The 21,131-nt window shown below is 37.7% G+C and overlaps 3 protein-coding genes across 4 annotated transcripts; 1 reads left to right on the plus strand and 2 right to left on the minus strand.

The window, feature by feature from the left end:
• Positions 1-3,470: 3,470 nt before the first annotated feature.
• On the minus strand, positions 3,471-9,555 carry LOC111235801 (meprin A subunit beta-like). 2 transcript variants are annotated; one of them, XM_022764355.1, is made up of 17 exons: positions 9,457-9,555; positions 9,103-9,162; positions 8,959-8,986; positions 8,645-8,692; positions 8,516-8,553; positions 8,348-8,426; positions 8,108-8,225; positions 7,606-7,784; positions 7,286-7,504; positions 7,040-7,192; positions 6,707-6,754; positions 6,360-6,572; positions 5,625-6,077; positions 5,309-5,494; positions 4,777-4,891; positions 4,578-4,634; positions 3,471-3,968 (listed from the first exon to the last, which is right to left on the minus strand). In XM_022764355.1, the coding sequence occupies exons 2-17, from the start codon at positions 9,157-9,159 to the stop codon at positions 3,890-3,892; spliced, it is 2,070 nt and encodes a 689-aa protein (XP_022620076.1). In that variant the 5' UTR covers positions 9,160-9,162; positions 9,457-9,555; the 3' UTR covers positions 3,471-3,889. The 2 variants fall into 2 exon arrangements, with proteins under 2 accessions (XP_022620076.1, XP_022620077.1); XM_022764356.1 differs by having other exon boundaries at positions 9,383-9,465.
• Positions 9,556-14,232: 4,677 nt separating this feature from the next.
• On the minus strand, positions 14,233-15,716 carry LOC111235756 (apolipoprotein A-IV-like). Its single transcript, XM_022764283.1, has 4 exons — positions 15,657-15,716; positions 15,500-15,551; positions 15,205-15,355; positions 14,233-15,098 (listed from the first exon to the last, which is right to left on the minus strand). The coding sequence occupies exons 2-4, from the start codon at positions 15,537-15,539 to the stop codon at positions 14,522-14,524; spliced, it is 768 nt and encodes a 255-aa protein (XP_022620004.1). The 5' UTR covers positions 15,540-15,551; positions 15,657-15,716; the 3' UTR covers positions 14,233-14,521.
• Positions 15,717-18,401: 2,685 nt separating this feature from the next.
• LOC111235780 (apolipoprotein A-I-like) lies at positions 18,402-19,822 on the plus strand. The gene is made up of 4 exons (XM_022764323.1): positions 18,402-18,451; positions 18,532-18,582; positions 18,748-18,898; positions 19,042-19,822. Exons 2-4 carry the CDS (start codon positions 18,543-18,545, stop codon positions 19,616-19,618), a joined length of 768 nt encoding a protein of 255 aa, XP_022620044.1. The 5' UTR covers positions 18,402-18,451; positions 18,532-18,542; the 3' UTR covers positions 19,619-19,822.
• The last annotated feature ends 1,309 nt before the right edge of the window (positions 19,823-21,131 follow it).

Genomic DNA, 21,131 nt, shown 5'->3' on the forward strand with positions numbered 1-21,131 from the left:
TCATAAAAACGTAATAGTATAGTAAGGCATAAAAAGTAAAAAGAAAACATCATTGTATAGTAAGGCACAAAAAGTCATGAAAATGTCATACTGTTTTAATGCATAAAAACAAGATAGTATAGTAAGGCATAAAAAGTCATGAAAATGTCATACTATTGTAAGGCATAAAAAGTAAAAAAAACAATATAGTATCGTAAGGCATAAAAATGTCACAGTATAGTAAGGCATAAAACGTTGAAAAAAATAACATAGTATAGCAAGGCATAAAAAGTTGAATGAAGACATAGTAAAGCAAGGCATAAAAAGACATGAAAACGTCATAGTGTTTTAATGCATAAAAACAACATAGTATAGTAAGACATAAAAAGATCATCATACAGTAAGGCACAAAACATCATAAAACGACATAGTATTGTAATGCATAAAAATGTCATAGTATTATAAGTCATAACAAGGCATAAAAACGTTATAGTATTGTAATGTATAAAAAAGACATAGTGAGGCATAAAGATTAAAAAAAACATCATAGTATAGTAAGGCATAAAAAGTAAAAAAAACAACATAGTATAGTAAGGCCTAAAAAGTCAAAAAAACGAAATAGTATAGTAAGGCATAAAAACGTCATAGTATAAAAAGGCTTAAAAAGTTGAAAAAATGACATAGTATAGTAAGGCATAAAACGTTCAAAATAAGACATAGTATAGTAAGGCATAAAAATGTCATAGTATAGTAAGGCTTAAAAAGTAAAAAAAACTTCATTGTATAGTAAAGCATAAAAAGTCATGAAAACATCATAGTATAGTCAGGCATAAAAATATCATAATATAGTAAGGCATAAAAAGTCAAGAAAAAGACATAATATAGTAAGATATAAAAATGTCATATTATAGTAAGGCACAAAAAGTACAAAACACGACATAGTATAGTAAAGCATAAAAACGTCATAGTATAGCAAGGCATAAAAAGTTAAAAAAAGGTCATAGTATAGTAAGGCATTAAAAGTCATGAAAACGTCATACTGTTTTAATGCAAAAAAATGACATAGTATAAGAAGGCATAAAAAGTCAAAAAAACGACATAGTATAGTAAGGCATAAAAACGTCATAGTAAAGTAAGGCATAAAAAGTCATGAAAACGTCCTAGTATAATGAGGCATAAAAAGTAAAAAAAAACGACATAGTATAGTAAGGCACAAAAACGTCATAGTATAGCAAGGCATAAAATGTCATAAAAACGTCACATTATAATAAGGCATAAATTATAACAAAGACGTCATAGTATAGTATGGCATAAAAACATCACAGTATAGTGAGGTATAAAAACGTCAAAAAACGTCATAGTACATTAAGTATAAAATGTCATAAAAATGTAATAATATAGTAAGGTACAAAAAGCCATTAAAACGTCATAGAATGGAAAGGCATAAAATGTCAAAGAAATGATATAGTTTAGTAAGGTATAAAAACATCATAGTATAGTAAGGTATAAAAAGTCATAAAACCTCATAGTATAGTAAGGCATAGAAATGACATAATATAGTAAGGCATTAAAACAAAATAAAAAAAACGACATTTCATAGTAAGCCACAAAAACATCAAAAAACATCATAGTACAATCATGAATAAAATGTCATAAAAATGCCATAGTATATTATTGCATAAAAAGTCATAAAAACGTCAGTACAGTAAGGCATAAAAACAACATAGTATAGTAAGCCATAAAAAGTAATTAAAAGGTTATAGTATAGTTAGGCATAAAAAGCAAGGCATAGTATCGTAAGGGCATAGTATAGTAAGGAATAAAATTGCACAAAAACGTCATGGTATAGTAAGGTATAAAAAGGAGAAAAAAAATGTCATAGTATAGTAAGTCATAAAAACATCAGTATAGTAAGGCATAAAAACGTCATAGCACAGTTAGGCATAAAATGTTATAAAAACATCATAGTATAGTAAGGTAGAAAACGTTAAAGAAAACATCATAATATAGGAAGACATAAAATGTCATAGAAACGTTATAGTATAGTAAGAAATAAGAAATAAAAAAAACAGCATAGTATAGTAAGGCATAAAAATGTCAAATAACATCATAGCATAGTAAAGCATAAAAACGTCATAGTATAGTAAGGCATAAAAACATTAACAAACGTCATACTATAGTAAGGTATATAAACGTCATAGTATAGTTAGGCATAAAATGTCATAAAAACATCATAATATAGTAAGGCATAAAAAGTCCTCAAAATGCATAGTATATTAAGGTGTAAAAAGTCACAAAGACGACATAGTATAGTTAGGAATAAGAAATTAAAAAAACGTCATAGTATAGTAAGGCATAAAAACATCAGACTATAGTAAGGCTCAAAAAAAGTTGTGGTATGGTAAGGCATAAAAATCTGATAGTATAGTAAGTGTCAGGAACCAGAGAAGAAAAGCTCAAGAAACCAGTTGTGTAAAGTAAAACAAATTATTATTCATTTACAAAAAATTCCAATTTAACAAAAATTAAGTTCTCAAAATACAAAAGTTAGAAACTCAAGAAAATTATTTCAAAACTAAGGCCCTTTAATTTAAACATAGGTCAACTAAACATACAGCCAATTAAAATGAGCTCATCAAAATGACACACAAGGTGGGTTTATATAGATAAAGGCAAAGAAACTAACAACCAAACAAAGATAAGCAAATCAAAACTTAAAGTCCGAAATTATTTAAATCCCAAAAATGCAGACTCAGCTCCTGGCCCAAGCATTTGGCCTCCTCCACTTCCTGCTTGGCAGTGTTGAACAGGCATTCTTTTTCATTGCCATTTCCTTTTTGCCAGGGGAGGTCATGCGGGATCCATGGAAGGAAAAAATTGCCAAACCAATAAATTGTGTGTTGTATGAAAACAAAAGCTTAGTGTAGTGTTTTTACTTGAAATGTTAGTTAAATGTTGAACATAAATTGTTTACACTTGTTAACATGTGGTGCGGCCACCACAGTAAGGTATAAAAAGTCATGGTATCGTAAGACATAAAAAGTCATAGTATGATAAGGCATAAAAGGTAAAAGTATAGTAAGGCATAAAACGTCATAAAAACGTCATATTATAGTAAGGTATAAAATGGTATAAAAACGTCATAGTATAGCAAGGCACAAAAACGTAAAAAAGCGTCAGTATAGCAAGGCATAAAAAACGTCAAAAAACGTCATAGTACAGTAAGGCATAAAATGTCATAAACAGGTCATAGTATAGTAAGGCATAAAAATGTCATGCTATAGTAAGGCATAAAAATTTAATAAAAATATCATAATATAGTAAGGCATAAAAAAATTGTAGTATAGTGACGCATAAAATGTAATAAAAATGGTCATGGTATAGTAACGCATAAAATGTCATAAAAACCTTATAGTATAGTAAGGCACAAAAACTTCTTAGTATAAGGCATAAAAAAGTCATAATATTCACGATGACATTTTAATAGGATAAATAATATATATAATTTTTAATCAATATAATTTTTTGACAGAAATTAAACAGAAGACAGAAGCCAGGCTTAATTTGATAGTTAACACTAGCTAACATGGTTAAATAACAACAGTTGACATTTTTCTGATTATGTTAAGTACCACTGTTACATTCTCACATGAAATACTAGCATGCCTAAATTGGTTGTCTTGGATACATAGCTTCTTGGAGGGTACACTGGAATGATCTAACATGACTTTACTCCAAACATAGTGTGAACGAATTCACTCAGATATTGGTAGGGACAATTCTGTCCTCCCAAAATATTGGTAGGGACATGTCCCTATTGTTCATATGCAAACCTACACCCTTGGTTTGTAAAGTCTCTCGACCATAGAAATACACCAATTTCTATACTTGTAGAACAAAGCTGAGATTTTCAAAGTGTCAAGGGCAGGTTTCCTGATATCAGGGCCACTGTGGCTGTCAGCATGGTAAAGATGGTTCCTGTGGGAAGACTGGGAAAATAACAACAGAATGGTTATAATAGAGAATAGTCTATGTAAAACTCTAGTTGTATTTTAAGTGCAAATCACTGAAAGTTATAGTTATCTTTATAAGTACAGTGCTGGTAATGTGTGTGGGCCTAATACATTTTATAAAATTCTTATTCTGTAGAAGTTCAAAAATGTATTAATCAGATGACCAGCATGATGACTTAATATGCCCCCAAAAATGGTACCGATAAATAAAGCAGGTGCTTTACTTGTATGATGTTAGGGTCATGGCTGAAACAATTAAGTGAGTAACTGATTAGATAGATTGGACAATTAGTCTGACAGCAAATGCACACTGAAGAGAATTGTGATGAACTAATATTCATACTTTTAATTAATTGTTTGATTAATATAAAGAATAAGAAATAGATTAATCAATGATGGAAACAGTCATTAGTTGCAGCCCTTGTTATATAGCCTAGTATAAATGCATACTACATACAGTATATACATAAATATATAATAATATATAAGTATTTATTACAACACAGTGAAACAGAGCTACTTTATGTACTAATTATTCTCAGTAAATTCTGTACAGTACATGCTATTGATACAAAGCAGATGTACCTGACTGCAAATGATGATATGAATGATGGAGTGATGATGGTTGTAGTGCTTCCCATCCTGTCAGAACAGAAGGGGGTGTTTTGTAATACAGGCGTTTCCACATTCTTTGTCCCCGTCTATGCAAGCCTTTCAACACATTCATTTGTTTTTTTGTTTTTTTTGTTAGCCTTTTTCTTAATATTTGTCTGTCAGCTCTTACATTTGGTTTAGGCAGGTTCCCTTATCATCTGTCTTCATCAGAGTCACATGGTTCATGTTAGACCATATCTGTGGCTTAGGAGGGTCTGAGCCACTCAGTCGTAGAGTCGATAAATCTGTCAATGAAAATATCAAAAGAGTGTTTCAGTGCCAGGGAGCTTGTAACATGTAAAATAATGGCAAACATGCTGTGAGAAGTTTGACATTCCACTAAGTGCAGTTATTACAAGTACAGTCTGTTGCTGATTTACAGAAGCTTACTAAAGCGACATTAAATGGTGATGCTTTAACTTCACTGTAACCCATCCGGACACCCTGACAGAATAGAATTGAATGTTAACCCAGCTGGACTCATGCATCATTTGAGTCCAGCATCTCAAAAAAGTTTTTGATTTGATGTAATAGTGCAACCTTAAAAATCATATAGATACAGTGAACAAGCGGATGGATAAAACATATAGTCCATCTAAGTCAAAATTGGTTAAAGGAAGATTTAAGGATAAAGTTGTTTTTTTAACTGCCATAATATATACCATCAAAGCTGAGGAAAAAGAAGATGCTGCCTCCTTTTATAAAGTTTCCTGACCGAAATGCATCCAAAGACAAGAAAGTCCTGTAGCCGAGGTTTGGACCAGCATAGTACGACTCTCTGTTGGTGTCATTGATGAGATGCCCCAGCTTCCTGGGGTTATCCCAGTAGTGAAATATCTCTCCACTATCTTGATGTAAAAATAAGTGAGACACATGATTTGCACTTGCAATACAACCACACGTACAGTACAGTTAATTTATCAAGATCTATTGAATAATATTTTGCATGTATTTTGTATATCTGTGCTGCTCAATCACCTCCAATGAATGTTCTCTCTGAATCAGTTGTGATGCTTATCTGCTTCGACATCCTCTGCTGGATGTGGTGACTCTGGTCCAGCAGTGAGACTGTCACCTGTCTCCACACACATGGCCACTGGAGCTGGTCATCATGGTCTGTGGACACGAGCCGGAAGAAAACACCGAAGTGATTAGAGTAGAGATGCAGCAGAAGCTGGAGCCCGTAGCTCTGTCTGGTTATGAACCGTGGGCTCAGTAAGCTTGTGCCAACGCTGCTGTTCATCAGAAAATGGTCAATATTGGGAATATGCCAGACATGATGTGGACACTCAGTTTCAAACAGGTTGATGTCATCCACTGAAAACCCGCCTAAGGAGTTTCCTGCTCCTTTGCGGACCTCAAACTCCACCTGGAAGGGCCTAGTGGCATTGAGGGAAACGTGATGGAGCTGCCAGTGAGATGTTGGTGGACCTGACAAATGACAATGAACATACAGTATGACTGATGGTACACTGCAGAGTGCAGTAAGTGCATGTAAATCTAATAACACTTATCTTGGAGTAGACAGACATCTTGACAGGAATGTTTATCAGGTTATGGAGCTGATTTGCCTTTGGTATGTTTATCTTTAAAATTAAATCCTACATGTCAATAACCGCTTGAAACGATTTACACACTGGATTTGGCTGTATGATGCCACTTTCAAATGGTCATGTTTTGTGGATAACAGATATCCACTATGCATGATTTCACCTGTGATCTGTCCCATTAGATAGGTGGTCTCCTCATCTTCCCTGTCATATTCTCTGATCCAGATGTTGAGTTGGTCTTTGTCGCTCCCGCTGTGAAAATAGAAAAACTGGAGGCACTGGATCTGCCTCTTTGGATTCATCTTCCTGCTCTGCATTTTGGCGCCATCCCCCTCTTTTCCAGACACTGTGCTGCAGTGCATGAAGGAGCCTCCACCTACACACAATTAAGCACTAAAGTGATCCTCTTGTAGTTGGCAGAAATGTAGTGTGCAAAAAATGACCTTGGAAACTGCAACTGATGAGAAACTCCAAGCTGGGTGCAGTAATAGTGTTTCACAGAAAACTCACCATTTTGATTTGCTGTGCCATTTCCATGAGCAGATTCTGTCTGGTTCTCTGTAAACATAATGAAATTGCAAGAGTGTTTTATTTAAAATTGCACCAGCTACTAATTGGCATTTTCAGTGTCTCTTTAGAGTAAACCCATCACAACGCTGCTGTCCGTTGGAAAACAAAAACAGCAGTTAGAGCAAGGTATAAATTAACACCATGATGGGGATAATAAAGAATAAAGGGATGTAATGCACAGCAGCTGTACCATTATAGAGAAATGATTGAAGGTGTTGAATGGTGTTTTTGACAGCATACAAAAGGAAATTAAAACTAAACGCAGGCTCATACCTCCCTGTGAACTCAGACTGGTGTGGTCGGAAAACGGCCCGGCTTTTGTGCTGCCCACTCTCTCCCAGCTGGTATTTCCTGCAGCGCAAAGAGTCATATCACACACTCTTTCATCTTCAAAGCTGCAGGACATCCGAAAGGTTACGGCAGATGCTGACAAAAACACAAAAACACAAATCGTGATCATATGCACAACAAATAACATTGTACTATAATGCAGCATTGTTTAATAAAATAAGCATTTACTGCAGTTGTAAAGCTTCTGGAGCTTCAGAACGTCATTAGAGCTCATTTCTAGACGCTGACCAATTACATCTTGGTACTCTGGCAGATTAGTGACGATGGTGGATCCATTGCCATTAGAGAAGGCGTCTTTGTTGTAGTGCATCACAGATGTGTAATCATACATCGTTCCTAGTGTGGTAGTGTAGTTCGAACTGTGCTTTAAAAAATTGTGTTCCTTTCCTGAATAAAACATGAAGATATGTTTAATATGGTTTTTCTTCGTAGCAGAGGTCACCCACTTTAAAATCAGAAAGATGCATTCAGCTAAGATTTAAACAAACCTTTTTCTATGTTTTCCCAGACAACGGTCACATATTCATCTCTGTCATATCTGGACTGTTCATGCCAGAAGCCCAGTGCATGAAGAAACTCGTGCTCCACAATGGCAAGGTGATCACACCACTGTCCAATAGAGACACTTTGGTTTCCCTGATGTTGATTCCCAACATATGACCAACATCTATAGACAGAACAGGTGAATAAGACAAGTAAGGCAATAAAGTTAAAGAAATAGTTTGACATTTAGCTTATTTGCTTTCTTGCCAAAAGTCTACGAACTCAGAAGAAAAAGATAAGAAAAAGATATGCGTAACAACTCTGTTTGGGTGAGGAAAGACAGGCCTGCACTAGGTTCACACTAATATCACCTCATCAAGCTACATGGAAACAATGTATCCTGTTAAACTAAAACTAGAAGAAGATTAAGATTGGTTATAAAAACCAAAAAATGATTAAGATTAAAGAATATTCTATGTAATTATAATCAGTGATATAGTGAACCACCCATCGTCTTGGATGACTACAATGTAGTGTGGCTCATCTTCCCAGGGTTTGAAGTCGATGCACGTTTTCAGCCGTATTTGGTCAAAAGCCCGTAGAACAACCCCTTTGGCATTCAAGTCTGTGTTTCAAGGAAGTACACAACGTCATGATGAGTCAGAAAATCGAGCAAGTCAATCAAGATGTTAATTCCGCTCTTTTCTTTACAGCTGAAAAAATACAAAGATCATTTCTTTGTCTTACCAAGGCTCTCATGTAACACATATGGGACTGGTAATTCCCATCTGAACTGGTTTCCAACAACAATGTTCCTGTCACGGCCCTTTAAAAAGAAGAGTGATCACAATGAACTCGAGGTTGTTGTGCAAGTGTATTGTATTAAAAAAAAAGTATAACAGCAATGGTTCTCACAGTCATTAGTCGTATGTCTCCCTCATGTAGATTCAGATCTGAAAAAAGAACATTTATTGTTATTTTACTATGTAAATCCAAGTGATGGAAAGTAACAGTTTGAATAATGTATGGATCTTTTATACACACCTTTGTTTATCTCAACAATGTCTAGAGCTTCTTCATACCCACTGCCGTCTGATAAAACACAAGGTAGCATAAGGAGAAGACACTATGTTCAGTGTGACTTGTTGTTACGTGTTTGTATGAGTGATTTCCATTCCTAGGTTTTCATAAATATGATCCCATAACTTTGATTCCAAAATGATTATTTCACTCACCACAATCACATCTGGATCAATCATAGTGAATATAATGAAAATTATATTTTTTATTGATTTAATTACAAAAGTTATTTCAGAGAAAATATTGTTGGAAGCCATTATCAGCCAGCTATTCTTCACCTTCAGTGCCTTCTGCAGATGAAATAGGCTGTGGACAAATGTCAGATGAATGGCACATCATTTGATCACAGTGGTAATGTTCCGTGCATCACTGGCATAATGACTATGAAATGAATGTGGCATGCTTTGGATAAGTACACTTACCGATGTGGCTGCGTGCTGCAAAATCAAACTCAACAGCAGAAATGTAAAGACACACATTTTCTGTTTGGAAAGAGGAAAATCATTATTTTGCATTGTTAAATTATTGCAATATAGAGTGGAAGAGGAGGGTATGTGATGATGTGTACTATGCACAAGCGTCACTGCTAAGAAAAAGAGACACATACCAGACAGTCTTACAGACAAAGGACTGCCGCCTTTCATCTATGTTATGACGTGTAAAAGTGTCAAAGAGATAAAGAAATATTATCTTTGTCCATACCAAGAATACATGCGATCTGCCTAGTCCTTTGTTGGCACGTACGGACAAACAGACACAGACACACACACACTTACACCTGTCGAGACTTGCAGTACGTTCGACCCCGATTGAAACACCTGATCACTAGAGAGATACTCGACAAAACATCAGTGCTCCTAATTTTAATATAAAACCTCTGTTGACCAGTGGACACTGGACCTTCAACAGAATGATCACCCTGTAGCTGACTACAGATTGACAGAGAAGAAGTTATAATTTAAAAGACACGTAGGCCAAGTTTTTATTAAACAGCCTGTTGGACAATAGTTTAACCTTTGTTCTTTGTTGCTGATACTGACTTTACTTCCTTCCTTTGACACAAGCCACTGACTTTGGCCTACACAATGTGTACAAATAATATTCATAAATATAACATCAGCCTGTCATCACAACACACTCAGTCTCCCTGCGTCTGCCTTTCCTTCAGCCACTGTAACTCCCCCAGGCATTTCCCACTCTGTGCCAGATTTCCATCCATCCACCAGATGCCCTCAGATTTTCTTGCCAATCCCCGTCACCTGACTCCCACATCTACCTGCACACCTGTTCGTCACTCCCCAGTCACCCATTAGTATTTTTATACCAACCTATTTCCACCCTACTCCCTGCCACATTGTCAATTTTGGCCATGTGGCTTTGTGTTCCAGCCACCTGCACCTCTGTGCCGGTTCCTTTTTCAAGCCTGTAAAGAGCAACTTAACACCTCGTCTAAGCTTGAATACACCTTCTCACAAGTTAAAAAAATGCACCGACTCTATGGGATATACATGAACAAACTGAAATTATTTACTAAACAGGAAATGTACAGTATGCTTTCCTTTGTAGTAATGTTGCATATATTTGCTATTTATCTTAAATATCAAGCTGATACAAAACCGCAGGTCCCCAAACAGAGGATTACCAGATCAACACCTAAAAGGCAGTATAACCGCATTATACAAATAACAAATGAATTTCCTTGCTTGTGTTGATTAAACCATGTTTCGTTTTGCTTGCGAATTCCAGCGACCTTTTGTCTCGTGTCTCTTTCAAAGTGACTGAAACGTGATGGGAGTGAAAGGACCAAAAAAGAGAGAGAGGCGTGTCAGGATATCCAAGTCATGATCAGTAAACAAACGTTACATAAACCTGAATTTGTAGCCGACCTGAGTCCCTGATTCTTATGCTTCCATTCATCAAAACAAACACCATCAAACATGTGACATTTTTGTTTTCCCAGAGGGAGCCTGTGATGACAGGCATCTTTCATCCATCTCAAACTTGCTCTGAATACTGATTAGATTTGTTTTACTCACATGTTGCGACACTCATTTTGTACATTTAATCATACTGAATTAAACTCAAACGGTAATATAAAACTATTATTATGTCTTTTGCAACTTTGCCAATGTTTCAGAAACACTGTACAATCATCTTTTTGGACGCATCCTGTATACTTCTCATCGTACCCTTAAATCCCCTGAAAACTTTTAAATCTAAAATATTTCTCTATATTGTATTTATGACTATGAGCAACTTTCAGAGTAAAAGCTGAGAAATGGATTCATCTCAGGATATTATTTATTAAGAGTTTTACAATCTTCTTAATCAGAGCCATGTCTTTGTGGTTTCATCAGATTTAATTGTCTGTCATCACATTTTAACTGAGCCCTGCCTGCATCTAACCACAGAGAGGAGTGAAGACAAAAACACAAATGAAGAAATCTTTCATGCATGTTCTAACTTCAAGAGAACATTTGGTGTTCATGCAGGTCCATTATTAGTCCTGGTATGTAACTGATTGATGGTTTCAGCCTTTAAACAATGTTATGCAATATATTATTGTGACTTATGTTCTGTCAGCCAGGGGGCATTTTTGCCTGCTGGTTCTGTCAGCTCAAAGTGTTAAGTGTTGCCACTGTCACTGTATGACAAGATAGAAACGGTCAACCATAAAATGAAGAGCATTTATAAATTCAGCTGAATGTTTGCTCTCTCAACAGCAGTGCAATGATGAATTAACATTACTTATAAATAATCTTTGTATTCTTTATACCCAAATTATATTAGTTTAAGGGTCAGAGTTTTTTTTAGTACAATTACAAAAATTAAATTACAGTAGACAAATAATTACTGTACCACATGAATGTACAGCAAAAATACACAAAGAAGATCTTACCTTTTATTTAATTTATTTTTAATATTCTCACTTTTCGTTATCCTCTGAGTGAGTAATAAAGAAATGTTGACATTGAGTAAAGAAGAGACATAGATTAACAACCCAGAGCAAAAGATTATTATTATTATAATTATCATCATCAGTACAATGCCCGGTGGAATATTTTCAGAAAGTAGTCAGAATGAGCTTGAATGGTCATTAGTTAATACAGAATATTTCATTGCCAGTCAAAACTAAAATCCTGTGTCTTGTTGAAGTGGACAGGCAAGATAACTGAACATCTACCTGCTGATTCACTCCTCATTGCCCTTCACAAAGCTGGGAGATTTTATTCACGCTCAAGCTCTTACACTGCTCGGTCACTGGGTGGCAGTGTAGCCTCTCCTATTACATCTGGTTTTACAGAGTCGCATGATGCATTTCATGATATTCAAGGGCACTTGACACAGCTGGGGATTGAATGACTAACCCTACAGTCAGTGGTGGATGAAGTATTCAGATCATTTATTTGAGAAAAAAAGTTGCAATGACACAGATGGTGACTACTCCACCACAAGCAACAGCTCCCTATTCAATATCTTAATTAAGTAAAAGTACTGAGAACAAAAAGTACTTAAGTATTGAAAATAAAAGTACTCATTATTCACAATTGGATCATTAATCATTAATCATCATGAATGCATTACCATGTACAGTAAGTGCTACTTCACTGCTGTGATTGGTTGAGTTAGAGCTCATATTAACTGCTTCTTTAAACTGTTGGGTAGTTTTATCTAAAACAGTGCATCATATTGTGAATTAGTGTGTCAAAACTTCATGTGAAAAGTAGCCAGTAACTATTGTTGTCATATAAATGTAGTAAAGTAAAATGCAAATGCCTCAAAACTGCACTTAAGTATAGTACTTATAAATGTATATAGATATATTTCACCACTACTTTAAACCATGTTTTTTAATGACAAAAGGGTAGTTTCCCTTTTGCAGTCCAATACAAATGGTCTCTGATAAATAATAACCTTTGTGAGGCTCACTGTAATCAATTTTGGTTTGGATTGACTTGAGCTGTTGATCATGTGGACATTTTTTTGAGGCAATCAGTGGCAAGAAAACATCTCAACCAAAATCACCCCACGTATATGTCACAACCTTGCTGTTCTTAAAACCCGCCCAGCCCATAGGGGACAACAAGGTGGAACAAACATCACAGCCTGAGAGCATTTTCAATGACCTATCAACATGATTCAGCTACAGTATCTTCTCATGTCCACAGGCTCTGATCTTCTTATCAAACTAGCAGCAGTAGTCCAGTAACAACCTCTTATCTACATCAAAACAACACCGAATCTCTGTTTGCCACTACTGTGAATAAGGCAAGATGTGTCCTGTTCAAAGAAACTCGTCTGCCTCAAACAACAGCTCCATCCTCTCAGTGTCGTGGAGTTTGAATGGGGCAGACATTAGTGAACCCTTCAGCTTTAGAAAGTGGTTGTTGGGATCAAGGCCTTAAAAATGCCTTTTGGCTGTCTTGACTGATAAGGCAGTGTGACTGCTACTGGGTGCCCACACAGGTGCTAATCAGGTATAATACAGGCTCGTTCATGAAAATGTGAGAACAGATTTGCATTTGTAAAGTCTCACAGAGATTTTCAGTAGTTTGCAACTCAGTGAATGTAGCACAAATGATGTAGTTAGATTAAAGGCAGACTGAGTTCTGCAGAGTAACACTTAAGAAGAAAGTACAGACTTATATCCTACAATTGCATCAATGACTGATGTGTTTGAACACACTTTTGATATTCTGCCAAGAATCAGTTATAAACAAAAGTTATTCTCCTTTCTTCAAGCAAAACCCACAAGAGTCAAATTTATAATTAATGATTTAACTTGTGAGATATCTAAAGAACTTGTCAATTTGTAATTATTTGTCACTGCTGTTTTTGTGGTTGCTCTGTTTTGAAGTAACCAGGGAACAAATATACATAGTGTGTGTTGTACGTGCATGTGAGTGTGTAGGTATGTTGTCACTGGACTCTGACCCTCCACGTTGGATGCTGGCACTGTCAGTTGGGTTAGGGATAAGAAGGCTTTGTGTTTTATATTTACAACAATAAGATGTTGCACAGTTTTTGTTTTTTTATGGTAAAAAGAATTATGTGGTATTTAGTACACTTCACTCACTTTAAATACGAGCAAATAATGCATCTGATTTTTTTTTTTTTTGCAATAGTTTTTGTCTCATGTGTCATCAAATGGAATCAGTCCATTACTGGTTTGTCTGGGTCTCTTTCACATCACATTGGTCACCCACTTTTCTCACAGCAGTTTGTTGATTTTAGCGTTGGTACCAGGAAGGTGCAGTTTCATGACAAGTGATTACAGGAACAAGAACAATAGTCTACCTCTGGAAAAACTAGGAGCCAGGACATGTTAAGACATGGCAGATGATATCAAAATACTAGTTGCCTGCTGGGAAAAAAACAGCACATGTGCCACTGTGGCTTGTGACTTGTGTAGTTCCTCGATGTGTGTTTATGTAGTGATCACACTTTGTCAGTGTACTTTTCAGATGGCTTGTAAATACACAGCATGTCTTACAATAGTTGTAGAATATTGTGACTATTTACGGATTAGAAAGAAAACAGAGATTGGAGGATTCACATTTTCCAGATTCATCTATTTATTTTTTCATAACTTACAGAAATGACAAAATCTTACAGTTTCCAACTTCACAAAACACAAAAAAACTAAACTAAAAACTAACTAACTATTTACATGTTTGACAAGTGCAGAGGTTTGCTTTGCAAATATTGCACTTAGCAATAAATATTATGTCGTGGGTATACACCCAGTTTCATTAGTTTTACAGTACAATTCAGATATTTAAATTATTACACACTTCAAACAGAGGTCAGTGATGGAGCAGGTTGATTATGGAGGATGACTCAGTTGGCTTTGACAAAGGACTGGTAGAGGGACATGAGCTGGGCCCTGAGGTCATGGGCGTAAGGGTCCAGCTTTTCTCTCAGGTCCTCAGCGTAGGGGGCCACCATTTGTTTCACCAGGTTGGCTCTCTGACTTAGCTCAACCTGGACCTTCGCGGTCATGGGGGCCACGCTATCCTGGAAGTTCTGCAGATGCTGGTCCACTTTCACCTTCAGGTCGTCAGTGTAGGGTCCCATCTGAGCCTGCAGATCCTTCACACTCTGCTCCAGGCTGATCTTCAGCTCCTCGCTCTTCTGCATCAGGGTGGCCCTCAGGGCCTCGGAGTCCAGGGAGTCTGCGTAGGGGGCCAACTCCTGTTTGAGCTGCTCGACTCTCTGTTGGATCTGGGCCTTCATATCCTCTGTGTAGGGCTCCAGCTTGTCCCTGACAGAGGTCAGCTCTTGGGTCAGCACATTTCTCAGCACGTCAGCCTCTGCAGTGACCTTGGTCATCAGGTCCTGGGCTGCAGGGGGAAGCTGCTTCTGCAGAGTGACTGCATATGTGTTGGCGATGTCAGCGCTCTCTGCAAGACGGGCACTAAAAGAGGGACAAAGTAACGTTTAGACCATCAGCGGTTTGAGTAAAACCAATATGTGTGACTAGTAGGCAAAGTCATCATGGTCCTGTGTGTCATACAACTTACTTGACTTCCTGTCCAAACTGAGACTTTCTGATCATCTCGAGGGTGTCATCAGCTGTCTGGGTGGCCTTGGCAATGTAGTCCCAGAAAGCATCAGTCAGCACCTCCAGCTGTGGCTTGGGTGCATCAGCATAGAAGAGGTTGGCGTGACAACCTGTTGGATGGAGATGAGATTAGTTTGAGCTGTGCATATTTTCCAGCCATTCAGTTTATTCTGATCGAACATCAAGCAATGTTGCAATGTTAAGTTATCTTTGACTTTGACATATTGAAAAAACACAAAATGAAAGCTACTTACCCGACAGCATTGCAACGGCTAGTACCATAAACACCTTCATGACTGCGTCTTGCTGAAAAACAATATGAACTAGTTAACTTTTAAGCTGCATTAATGAAGTTGAATCATTTATATTTGCCTCTTAAAGTTGTGTTTTGAAATTCAGTGTAATTCTCACCTGTTTTTGGCTTGTGTATCTGTCGGGGTTTAGCGTGTTTGAGAGTGTGTCAGAGTGGTGCTTCTGTGTATATATACTGACCCCAGGTGACAGTTGTAGTCAAGAGCCCAAAGTCCAGGAGTCCCTGCCATGTTGTCACAATGGCTCTCTTCCTGTTTCTGCTGCTTCTCACATGACTATCACAGTCACAATCTTTGTACTATACAGAGGTTACGTGCCTTTTAGTTATGTCCAGGCAACAAAACCTATCTTACACCACAAGAAATACTGCAGTAGTTCTCCTCTGACCCCTCTGTAGAAAGCATTTAGGAAATAGAGATTAACTACAGTATCCACGTAGTCTAGCTGTAACAGCCTGTAGATAAATCCAGATAACCTTTGTATCCTTACACTAGTGGACTTTGTATTTGGTTCAAGCAACGTGAATAAAATAACACGATTTTTATATTAATAAAGGATCAAAATAATCACACATAATTTTTTACAGTATCCTGCAGGTGTAATTTGTGCCAGGAGTCAATCAGTAATGGAGTCACTTTTGTGTAACACCTTCAAAAGTACAATATTTTCTACCTGGCTGTCAAAGTAGCATTGTATTTCCCTGACATGTTTACATTTCAGGTCGTAATGCTGGAACTCATGGCAGATGTCAAGAGTTATTTTCAGAGTAACAGGAAGATGGGGAGATGAATACTTAAAAGCACTCAGTGTTGTCACTCTCTTTTATGGCATAAATAGATAAGGACTGACTGTAGAAATCTCCCATTTAAGCATTAGCAAAAGTGGGAAATCCTCTGAAATACTCACAGTAAACACTGACTGAGCCCATTACATAGAAATGCATTTTTCTCACATCACAGAATGTCAGATACAGAAAAAGTCCCTCAGGAGTATAGAGTCTCACAGGAACATAAGAAGTCTCACAGGAAAATGTCTCAGATGTGAAAAACTCCTGGAGGAATTATGGAGGTACTGTGCGAAAAACTGAAACCATATATTTGATGGTTTAAAAAGGAAAACTCATTCGATCTTAATAAGAGCAAGAAGGAACACTTAAGACTCAAATCTGATGCAACACAACCTGGATGTTCAGACTTATGCTGCTCTGCTGGAGATTGAATGTGATACAATATGCAAAATCCCAAATGTTTTTAACATTGTGTTTTTCATTCTTAACTGAGATGTGAAAAGTCAGAGTGATACCTGTGGGCATGTATCTATTTTGTCACCGGCATTTGACACTGTTACATCCATCATTTTGTTCAATCAATAGCGACAGGCATCTTTTATCGACTCCCTAAGTAGCCTTGCTATAAGTTTATCTTTATCAGAGTTCTTTTGTGGTCATTGATTGATAATTTCTAAACTTTGTTTTCGTGTGATCTGTATAAATTCACATGGTCTTGACAGAATCAAAACACAGGAAAATCTCTCATTATTTGGACTTGGGTGTGTTCACTCATTGCAGCATTTACAGCTTCTGAACCCCCCCTCCCCATGCACCTTTCTCATGTTGAATTAGAGGGGTCTGTGTGCAACCATCACTTTTTCGAAACGGATGATCTGACATTCACATCCACTTCAGGCTGTCATCGGCCAGCTCTGCAGTGAGAGGTGAGAGGAGCCAAGAACTGAATTTCTCTGTCCAGCTCTTTTTTCATTTGTTGCACAACTATTCCTAACTTCTTCTATTCGGAGAGACTGTCTGAACATGGCTGGACATGGCTGGACAATATGTTGAAAAAACCAATGAATTACTTCTGACAGAGCAGAACCGGTTTCTGCTCTGTCAGAAGTAATTTACACATTTGGACCAGTTTGTGAAACCTACAAACAAACACAATCATGCTCACTGAGAGGAATAATTGAAAAACATTAATTTACCAACATAGAATGCAATTTTTTAAAGATCAAAAGAAGCAGGAGATAAATACATAGTAAGTATAAAATGTCTCTCGGTGCGAAAATATCCAAATCTTTTCAATAAAATGTCCTAAGTTTCAAATCTCAGACTTGAAATAGGATCTTTCCTTGTCTAAGAGAAAAATAAATTGCAGTCAAATTCTGCTTTTCTAAAAGTGGTTTCTCTGAATTGAACTATGGCACATCTGGTGTGAAACAGCAGCTACTTTGTCCTTAAGAAGCTGACGGTGTTGGAGTTTACTAACCTTTGGCCAGACTGACACATTGAGATTGCTGAACATTGGCGTGACACAGAAACTAGAACCTTAAATTACCGTGACGTTAGCTGGCAAAATGTCAAGTGAACAGAGACAATAAAACACCTACCATATATCTAATCAAAGCTGGACATCAAAGAAATTAAAGGGGGAGAGGTTTTTCTGTCTTGGCAGAGAGTTATCTGTGTCTGAGAAAAACTAACAGTGAAGTGATTACACAGACCTGTGAGGACAGTTTGTTTTAGGTTAAACTTATGGATTTTTTCACACTCCAACACTGATGAATCACACGTACATGTAGGTAGTTACATCAAGTAAGGCAATTAAAAATGAAAATCTGCCAGACAATCACTAATATATGAAGCTGCAGAAACTGGGTTACGTACTCGGGTTGGATGTGCATTGGTGTAACAGTATGGGCTTGTATCTGTATGCTGCGTGGATTCTCTGGCACAGGATGTCAGTGAAGATAGCAGGGTGAGGCAGGGTGACAGCAAGGCACTAGCACGTGGACTTTGGGATCATTACCTTCTGGCTTGCTATATAAGCTGCAGAACCTCACCAGCTCAACACAAGCGCTGCCAAGTGGACTTGCAGATACACTCGCAAACTCAGGTAAGATGGAGAAATAAGAGGTGCTGTTTGACTGTCTACCGCTCGCTGTGGTGACTTACTGATATTTTCTTGTCTTTAAGGTCTAAGAGCCATGAAGGTCCTTGTTGTGCTCGTCCTTGCCGTTTTCACTGGTGAGTATGACAGCAAAAATATCATTATTCTGTTGTAAATTTTGGAGTATAAGAAAAATATCAACTGGTATTTTCAAGACAAAGAACTACAAGCCTTGGTGAGGGTTGAATATGCACTGTGCACTGTCAAACCTAACAACAGGCTGTCATGTCTCCATCTAACAGGCTGCAATGCCAACCTCTTCTATGCTGATGCACCCAAGCCACAGCTGGAGGTGCTGACTGACGCTTTCTGGGACTATGTTGCCAAGGCCACCCAGACAGCTGATGACACCGTCCGGATGATCAGGAAGTCTCAGTTTGGACAGGATGTCAGGTAAGTTCTACAGAATGTGAGACCATGTGTGACATGCTAATAGTGTAAAGAACTGGATACATGGCAACGGAGATACTATTCTTAAACAACTAGAATATGAGCTTTAGACTAAACTTCATCTCAATGTTGCCTTTCATGTCTAGTGCCCGTTTGACAGAAAGTGCCGATGTCGCCAACAAGTACGCAGTCAGCCTCCAGGAACAGCTTCCTCCTGCAGCCCAGGATCTGATCACCAAAGTCACCACAGAGGCCGATGTGCTGAAAGAGCGTCTCACCCAAGAGATTAGCACAGTCAGGGTGAAACTGGAGCCCTTCACCGAGGACATGAAGGCCCAGATCCAGCAGAGAGTTGATCAGCTCAAGCAGGAGTTGGCCCCCTACGCAGACTCCCTGGACTCCGAGGCCCTGAGGGCCACCCTGATGCAGAAGAGCGAGGAGCTGAAGATCAGCCTGGAGCAGAGTGTGAAGGATCTGCAGGCTCAGATGGGACCCTACACTGACGACCTGAAGGTGAAAGTGGACCAGCATCTGCAGGACTTCAAGGAGCGTGTGGCCCCCGTGACCGAGCAGGTCCAGAGTGAGCTGACTCAGAGAGCCCAGCAGGTGAAAGAAATTGCCACCCCCTACGTTGATGAGCTGAGGGAGAGGCTGGACCCCTACGCCCAGGACCTCCAGGCCCGTCTCACCACCCTCTACGAGTCCTTTGTCAAAGCCAACTAAGTCAATCTCCACCTCATGTTTAACAGAAAGAAACTGCATCTAAAGAAACACAGTTCTCTGATTTCAGGGACACATCCATGTTGTCAACAATATGACGACACAAGCTCACCATTTTTGTGATATCAAGATGTCTATAGCTATATTTACAGTGTTAAAAATAGATAAATTATAAACATTGAATGTTGGTCTGTGACCACAGTGTTCTCTCCCCATATTATGGGAATAAAGTGAAATCAAAACATAAGCGTGTGAGTCTGTTGTGGTTTTTACAAAGTCATGAGGAAATTATTAATCAGTGATGATGAGTTTTCAGGATGTCAGATGGGTTTCTTTGCAGGCAACGTCAGTATATTAATATCAAATATCAAATTTAAATGAAAAAATGATAAATAAATGAAAAACAGCAATTAACAAAAGCTCCATATAATAAAACATAAAGAATAGAAACTTATTTGGACTTGGCTGTTGCACAACAGAGGGTGAAACCAATCTCAATGAGTGCCCTCTGGTGAACACATACTGTAGAGTCACTTCAATGTATATATTCCCATGCTCATATGGACAACAGCCAGGTTTTAAATGTTGACATTTATGAGAAAGCATGAAACTTTATATTTTAACTCCAAAGAAGTTAAACACACACACACACACACACACACACACACACACACACACACACACACACACACACACACAAACCTCCCCCCTCCCCTCCCACTGCCTGCCACACCCTGTTGAGATTGAGATGTGGATATTGGACAGGGCATGTCCAGGTTTGTCCCTGCAAGTCTAGAGGTTCATAAAAACATTGTGCTTCCACCTTGTTTTTTAGTTTTCCTTTTGTGCCTCAGTCCCTGCTGCACAGCTCGCTCCCACGCTGCCTTACCCAGTGGCAAACAACATTCCTCTGTTCTGCCCCCAGCTGTCACAGGCTCTCCACACCGTTAACCCTCCAAGCACACACAGCCCTAATTTCTTCCTTTGTCTGATTACACCAAAGCTTTTAGTTACATTCTGATTGTGTTTATTTTAAAACTTTGAATATCATTCCTGATGAGTTAACATACTGTAAATATTTTCTGGGTTTCACTAGGTTTTGTTTTTGGTGTTTTGTTTTGTACTTTTTCACCTGCAACTGTTAAAACATGATGAACTGGAGGTTTTGAAAGCCGTCATAGTGAAGAAGAGTCAGAACACATCCTGAAAAGCAAAAATAAGATGTTAATTATTTTACTTACTATAGATAACCTCATGACTTTTCTCGATCTATCAGAACATGTAATTGATGGAGCAGAATGCCAAGATTGTTGCCAAGATTTGAAATTTTTACATGATGTGTTATATTTCTGAGGCAGTCATCATCGTTTTTTCTTTTAATCGTGTCCCTGAATGAATCTGTGAAGTTTCACCTAATGTTCAAAGCTGGATGAAACGATAAAATTACAATTTGGGAAATATGACTATAGGCTTTCTTTCTGAGACTCAGATGAGAAGACTAATACCACTCTGATGT

Source organism: Seriola dumerili, unplaced genomic scaffold (assembly GCF_002260705.1).
Source record: "Seriola dumerili isolate Sdu_G_001 unplaced genomic scaffold, Sdu_1.0 BDQW01000533.1, whole genome shotgun sequence".
NCBI classification, from domain to species: domain Eukaryota; kingdom Metazoa; phylum Chordata; class Actinopteri; order Carangiformes; family Carangidae; genus Seriola; species Seriola dumerili.